Genomic DNA, 7755 nt, shown 5'->3' with positions numbered 1-7755 from the left:
CACTGGAGGATCTGGTTTAGGGTTTAGGGGTTCCAGCAGTGACAGGTTAATGGTTGGACTCATTGATCTTAGAGTTCTCCTCCAACTTCGATAACTCTATGAAAGACAATAATATTTTTCAAACGCTAAAAGCAATTTTCCACATACTTTCACTAAGTTCTTCAGAGTCTGCTGAGCTCTCTCTCTTTATTTTCTTCCCCTCTATTGGTCCCTGCAGAGGAGACAACTGTGGTCTGTCCTGAGTTTTGGATGGAGTTTCTTGACCCTGTGGTCTGTGAGGTTTTCCAACCATACAAGCCCCACTTGCTGTGAACTTGAACACTCCATTGTCCGATTCTGACGCAAGACTTGACAGATCAGGTTTCTGCAAGAAGCAGTGTTTCATGTGGTAGTGCTGCTGTGCACTAGGAAGATCATCAAAGTACTTGCTGCATGCAGCACACCTGACAACATACATCTCTCCCCTGGCTTTCTGCGACGTGTGAGTGTTGAGGTGGCTGTGCAGATCAGCAAGATTCTGTGCCGTTGCAGAACACAAGCAGCATCGAAACCATAAGCTTCCTTTTTGCAGCAGGGCTTTCTGACAACTCTCATAATCATTCCTCCTGTTTGTTTTGGAGGCATAAGTTGTCCTGCAACCACAGGTTAAACAATCTCCTTCTTCAACTGGGAGGAAATCATTCTCCTCTTTTATGGATACTTCCATCTGCTCAGGTACAAATGTATAGTCCGTGCTATGAATCTCCTTATAATGGGTAAGAAATTCTTCTTCTGTGTCAAAGAAGAGATTACCACAAAGGCCACAGAAGTATTTAATCTGTATCTCCTGATTATGATGCTCCTGGAAGTGTCGCTGCAGCGTTCCTACTTTCCGAAAGTGGTTCTTGCACAAGCCACAGGAGTACCTGTGGAATGCATGGCTTTCCAGGGACATGCAGTGCTGCTTCACACTCTCTTCAGACTCAAACATCTCCTCACAAATGCGGCACTGCCACTTTCCCACAACAGAACTTGTTTCAGGAGACACTTCCATCGGGCTGGGAACGCGGTCTTTGTCTCGGCCCGTGGAAACACACACTGTGTCTGAGGCAGATGGCATAGCTTCATCTTCCACAGCTTCTTGCTCGTAATAGTAGCTATGTCCACCGTGGCGTTCGGTGATGTGTCCCATAACATCCTCTTCTCTCAGCTCCACAGAGCATGCTCTGCACCAGAGAAGGAAATTGGTCAGGTGTGCTCCCCCATGGAAGCGACTCATGTGCAGGCGGATAATGCTGGAGTACTCAGCAAGCTTTCCACACACAGCACACTTGTGACAGATCCTGTTTGCTGCTAAGATGTGCTTTTCTACTGCCTCTTCTGTAAAAAACTTCTGAAAGCACTCACAGAACCAGGCTTTCACTTTGCAAGCACTACCTTGACTTTGGTTTGATACATTGGCTTTGTTCTCATCTTTGAAATTACTCTTCTGTTTTGAAGGAGTACATCCCCTCTCACTGGAAGACTCCTCTGAAGTCAAATGTCTTTTCAGCAGTGGCCTTGAGCGACCCACAGTAGGGCACAAGTGAGTCTGGGTTTTATTTCTTCCATTGACATGACAGAACATCAATATGGACTCTTCCATTGTAGTAAAAACCCTGATGTTATGTTGAGTGGTTTGCTTATGTTGGGTTATCTGATTTTCATCAGCAAAGAGTTCATCACAGCTCTCACAGTGACCTTTGGTTTTAAATACCCCTGCAACTTGGGAGATGCTTTTTCTTGACAGTGCCACGGGCCCAGAATTATGGCAACGTGTTCTAGAATGGATTAGAAAACATAAACAAGTTATAATCTGAAACGCTGTTAAACTTCCAGATATACTTTGAAATATTACCTAGTATCTACACTAAACAGTGTGTGGAAATAATGTCCTCTGTAGACCTGAACTCACCTGCTAGCTTGGCAATAAAACCCTGCAATGTATATCTAGTCTCTGCACCTGACAGAGAACGAGGTGCTAATTCCCCAAGCTAGCACTTAGATTGATGCTTATGTTGGTGACTCTACATTTTCAAAAAGCAAATGCTGCCAACTTAGAAACAGTGGAGCAGAGATCAAGTTCTGGTGCTCTGTTACAGGAAATAACTAAATAACTAGAAGGATAGTGACATTCATAAGCATTTTGCAGAGGATTGTGTGGGGCAAGATGGGCTAAAAGACATGAAAGGAGGAAGGTTTTTGATGGTTTACATAGAAGTCAACATTCAGGTGGTCCTAGCTGCCCTGAAATGCACTGGTAGCACTAAAAACATGTCTGTCTATCTGTCCCTGACCTGTGGATGTTCACACTGTCTGGCACAAACCTGAAATGAGCTGTTAATTCCTTATGCGAGCGCAGGATCTGGTGGCAGGAGATACACTTCACCTGAAAAGGGACCTCTTTGCACAGAGATATCAGAAGGTTCTTTGCATAGGATGGGAAAGGTAGAGGAATGTCAGACTTCAGTTCATCTATAAAATGGAATGGTAGATAGCACAGCCACACATTAGAATTCTTTCACAGTATTTCAAGCCTTGCTTTTTCATGCTCAGTGACTGACTCTGCTTCCCTTCTCCTCATTCTGCAAGGTCAGGTCAGATATCTCTCTTAGGAAGGTTCTTATTGACCTTCTCCCCCTCCATCTATCACCAGCTGTCCACTCCTAGCACACAATTATTTTTTAAGCCATAGTGTGTTTAAGAAGATAAAGCATGCAATTCATTCAACAAGTTCCCACATACTCTGAACATCTTTTTTCCTGTTCTTAGAAGGGAGGTGGTAGATGCTCCAACCCTGGTAGTGCTCAAGGCCAGGTTGGATGAAGCCTTGAGTAACTGCTCTGGTGGGAGGTGTCCCTGCCCAGGGCAGGGGTTGGGAGATGACCTGTAAGGTCCCCTAAAATGGTATGATTCTATGAATGTTAATTCTCAAATTAGGTGCAGAACTTTGTTGTTTCAAGCACATACTCCATGTCTAACTTCAGGTACCAGCAAAACAAAAAACTTCACTGTTGTGAAGAGAATGGGAAACAGTTTATGATTGCATATTGTTAATGTTCTGGATCTTAGGAGGCAAATTCTCTTTGTTTTTTCTGTTTAGTAAGATGTGATGATCAGTAATCTGAGGGTTCTGGATCTTAGGAGGCAAATTCTCTTTGTTTTTTGTTTAGTAAAATGTGATGATCAGTAATCTGAGATGATGCCTATCAACTAACTTCACTGGCAGATCTGAGAGATCACACTGATAATATTAACCATGAAGACCTACCAACACAAAGGAGAAACAGAGCCCTCCCTTTTTGTTCTGAGCCAAGCACTATCCTCCTCTAAAGAAGAATTAGGAGGCAAATTCTCTTTGTTTTTTGTTTAGTAAAATGTGATGATCAGTAATCTGAGATGATGCCTATCAACTAACTTCACTGGCAGATCTGAGAGATCACACTGATAATATTAACCATGAAGACCTACCAACACAAAGGAGAAACAGAGCCCTCCCTTTTTGTTCTGAGCCAAGCACTATCCTCCTCTAAAGAAGAAAACACTATTTTGTGCTTTTAATCTTTTCAGAGCAATAGCTCACCAGCAATCTTTTTGCAAAACCTATGACCTGAATTTAAAGGCATCCACAGTCAGCATGTTCAGAATTAATAATCTATTTGAGAAAAAAAGTACATTAGATTTACACTGCATAGGAGAATGTAGGGCCATGCAGTGATTGTCACTTCCATGAAGACAGCAGTCCCAACTCAGCCTACAGGAAGATTCCTTCCAGGCCTGTCTTTCCTGTAGACTTCCTACAGACACTCTGGGGGAGGGCAGAACCCAAAGGCAGAGTCATGAAGATGAGAAATAATTATACCAATCCTTTAGGTCATGTAGGCTTACCCTGAAAGCTACAAATATGAGTTGTCAACTCCATGTCAGCTGTCTTGGCCATTGAGCTAACATTAAAGTAAGAGTATTAATGCCTATTGCTGATGTCAGAACTAAAAAGTCAGTATGGCTGTGATAGGCATTAATTCTGTTTTCAAGACTCTGATTAGACAGGTGTTTTCTGTGGACTCTAGTAAGTGTGGTTCAGGATGCTACCAGCTCACAACATCACCAGTATTTCAGCCTTCAGCAGTGCTGCAGTCAGTGCAAGCCATCAGACCTGCAGCTCTGCTCCAGCTCAGCAGGCTGAATCTGCAATTGTACAGAGAAGAAACCTTGACAGATCTTTGCCCTCAGGAATGTCAAGGACATAGGAAAAATTGCCTCAAAGCAGACTACAGACAGCACAGTAAGGGGAAGCAACTCCACAGCCAGTCCAACTGGAATTGAAACAGAAATATATCTGTGGTAGTTTGAGTTTCTATTAACATGCTAAATGTAAACTTCTTTAGGACAGTACTTGCAGAGTCACTGAAGGATGATAAATTTATAGGAGAGACCTGACAGCTTCTCATTTCTACACAAAAATACGAATTTCAAAGCATCACATTCAAGACCTTAAAAGAAAAATAGGGATTCATTCAAATCAAACTTGAAAACCTTCAGCTTCTTCATGCAGCAGAAAAACGCAAGTCACTTCATATCCTAAGGATGAATTAGCAGAAGAAATGAAAAGCAATGCACTTAGTAGCAACTTACCACTCAATTTAGAAACCTGGAGGAAGTGGTTCTTTACTGACATATGTTGTGAGCACTCTTCTCTTTTGGTGAAAAGGAGGAAGCATTTTGGGCATGCAAAACACTGAATGTGCTGTGGAGGGAGATCATTTTTATGCCCATCATTTTCATTTAGCTGGAAGAGAAAATGATCTGTTTAGGAAAAAAAAATAAGTCAAGAAACCAGTCCCAGTTCTCCTCATGTCCTCCCATTCCTATCTCCCTTCTGTGGCAACATTTTCACGTTTAGATTTTCAGTTGTCACATCTGTGTTTATCTACAGCCTACCCCTATGCACTTCAGCTCATGAGACACTAAAGGGACTGGCCAAACTGCCACTGTCACACTCAGCTACTCATCCATTCTTACTAAACCAGCAACTTCTCCATCCCCTTCTTGCACCATGGGAAGCAAGCACCTTCCTCAGGAACTATGGGCTTCATCAGTTCTTAGCTAGTTCCTTTACTCAGGCTTTCAGAAAAAGCTCCTTCTTTCACTAAAGCAGCTGTTTTTTTCTCATGTCAGCTCTTTGTTAATCTTGCTAACCTCCAACTTCTACAAATGCTGCTCCTTAAAGTAGCCTGACAGATCCCTGACCTTTATCAAAGCCAGCTCCTTCCACCCTTTTGTCTTCTACATCAACTTCAGATCTCGGTCTTCAAGGCAAAAATCCTTTGGTTTTGCTCCTGATATTTTGGCTTGGTCCTTTCTGTGTCACTCAAAGAATCTTGGGTATATGCTTGCACTTTCTTCCACAGCTTTGATGAGGATTATCTCCCCATCCTTCCACACCAAAGTAATCCCATCTTCTTGCCTGCTGCAAGGGACAATCCCTTTCCCCAAACTTGGCTGCCCCTCCTGTTTATGCCCCTGGACACATCACAGCCACACAACTTGGAAAAGGAGCAAGGACAAACTAGGATGCAATCTTTCAAACTTGTCAGGTATGACTATGCATCAGGAGTTACTACTATGAGCTAAAACTAGCCTGATTTTCAGAGTGTCTAAACTTACCCCAAATTTAAATGACTATGCATCAGGAGTTACTACTATAAGCTAAAACTAGCCTGATTTTCAGTGTCTAAAACTTACCCTAAATTTATCATAGCTTCTGGAAACTAGGTGAGTACACAACAATATTTGTTATTAAAAAGACTCAGCTTGGAAAAATATTATCCTTTATCCAATTCATCACCAGACTGCTTAAATAAAAATCACACACCCAGAAGATAACACCTGAGCATCTGCCATTCAGCTGAGGTTTTTCAGGGCTATGCTATGAACAGACAGAGCATCACCAAAAATAAGGAAGTGAAGGTAGAGAAAAAACCAGTAACAACAATGCAGTGCTACTAGCTTATACTCAAATCAAAACTCAAGTGATAGGTTATCCTTTCCTTTCTGTAAGTTAACTAGTGAACAGCAGCAAACACCTCTATCAGAGAGACTGAAAACAGAGACCAAACATCTGCAACTCAATCACCCAAGTTTCTTTTTTCATTCTGTTGCCTTCTTCCCCCTCCCATCTCCTTTCTGCTGCTTCTCTTTACTGTCACTTATCTCACCCTAACTTTTTGCCTTTATTTTTCATAGCTCTGGAGATGTGAAAAAAGGAAACACCTTTTGACAACACCAACAGAGGGAGAAGAGGTTCCAGCCAGAACTATGATCCTCTCAAACGTATGCCAAGAAGTACAACCTAATGGTCAGATCTAAAGGGAGCACTGTCAGGCTACACTAGCTGTTTGAAAAACAGCAGAATAACAAACAACTATCTTGAAGACTAAAAGAGAGGTGAGAGACAGAGGGTTAAAAGGAAGAAAACCCGAAAATCAGTGCATAGTTATATGTCTTGCAAACCCTTTACTACATTCAACAGGTGAGTTACTTATCCTTCTGATCTTGCCTTAGATAAAAGATGATCACTGTATTGCTGGGGGGTTGAAAATCTTTGGCAGCATATCACACAGGCAACAGCATTATTTGGGGGTCCATGTAATGTGACTGTTGGGTCACAAGGAGAATGATCAAACCTGCAGAGGAAGAAATAATTAACAAACAAGTCTGCTCTAAATAGTCAAATGTTGATTTTTTTTTTAAATGGGAAAATTCTGTCCTTCGAAGCTGTTGGACAAAACCCCTACCTAGTCAACCTAAACTTCCTTACTTCTTTACTTCCCTTAGCATTATCTGTTGAAGTACCCTGTACAGAGGTGACTCTCCCTGCAGTTCACCTGTTACGTGGTCACTCTGCAGAAGAATCATATTGTTTTCAACAGAACCAACAAAGCCTCAATTTGCCACAGAAGGCTTAAAAAAAATGTATTAATTTTTACCTCACAGCACTAGGATGCTGGGATTGAGTAAGAAGCTGGGAGGAGACACAGCTGGGACAGATGAGCACAACTGGCCAAGGGAAGATCCCACAGCATGTGACAGTGCTCAGCAATAACAGCTGGCTGAAGGAGGAGGAATGGGAGACAGTTGGACTGATGATGTTTGTCTTCCCAACTATGATGTGTCATAAAGCCCTGCCTGTCAAGCTCTTATTTTGCTTTGCTTCTGTGCACAGCTTTTGCTTTACTTATTCAACTGTTTTTATCTCATCCCAGAGTTCTCTCACTTTCACCCTTCTGATTCTCCCCCCCATTCCCCCAGGGTGAGTGAGTGAGCAGCAGTGTGGGGCTGAGCTGCCTACTGGGGTTGATCCATGACACTCTCCTCAGCTTCTCACCTAACCATACAATCATAGAATTTTAGGGGTTGGAATAGACCTTACAGATCATCCAGCCCCAACCCCTGCCCTGGGCAGGGACACCTCCCACCAGAGCAGGTTGCTCAAGGCTCATCCAACCTGGCTGTGAACACTGCCAGGGTTGGGGCAGCCACAGCCTCCCTGGGCAGCCTGGGCCAGTGTCTCACCACCCTCACAGGGAAAAACGTTTTCCTGATACCTACTCTAAACTTCCCCTCCTTCAATTTGAATCCATCCTCCCCATGACACAGTCCCTAGCTACAAGGCAGTATCTGGTGGACCTGATCCCAGACACACCAAGTGCTGACTAGCAATGATCAGCTATAAAC

The 7755-nt window shown here is 42.8% G+C and overlaps 1 protein-coding gene across 1 annotated transcript in view; it reads right to left on the bottom strand.

Annotated features, from left to right (window-relative positions):
* Positions 1–7755, bottom strand: part of ZNF451 (zinc finger protein 451) — a gene marked incomplete at its 5' end in the record, with an annotated part of 26065 nt that overhangs the window by 16646 nt on the left and 1664 nt on the right. The window contains 4 exons of the mRNA XM_009069575.1: positions 148–1799; positions 2346–2493; positions 4654–4807; positions 6578–6704. Of these exons, the coding sequence (XP_009067823.1) occupies positions 148–1799; positions 2346–2493; positions 4654–4807; positions 6578–6704 (2081 nt within the window). The remainder of the gene's footprint in view (positions 1–147; positions 1800–2345; positions 2494–4653; positions 4808–6577; positions 6705–7755) is intronic.

This window comes from Acanthisitta chloris, unplaced genomic scaffold, assembly GCF_000695815.1.
Source record: "Acanthisitta chloris isolate BGI_N310 unplaced genomic scaffold, ASM69581v1 scaffold4632, whole genome shotgun sequence".
Taxonomy (NCBI): Eukaryota; Metazoa; Chordata; class Aves; order Passeriformes; family Acanthisittidae; genus Acanthisitta; species Acanthisitta chloris.
Note: the sequence above shows the minus strand (reverse complement) of the source record. Positions and strands in the feature narration are given on the sequence as shown.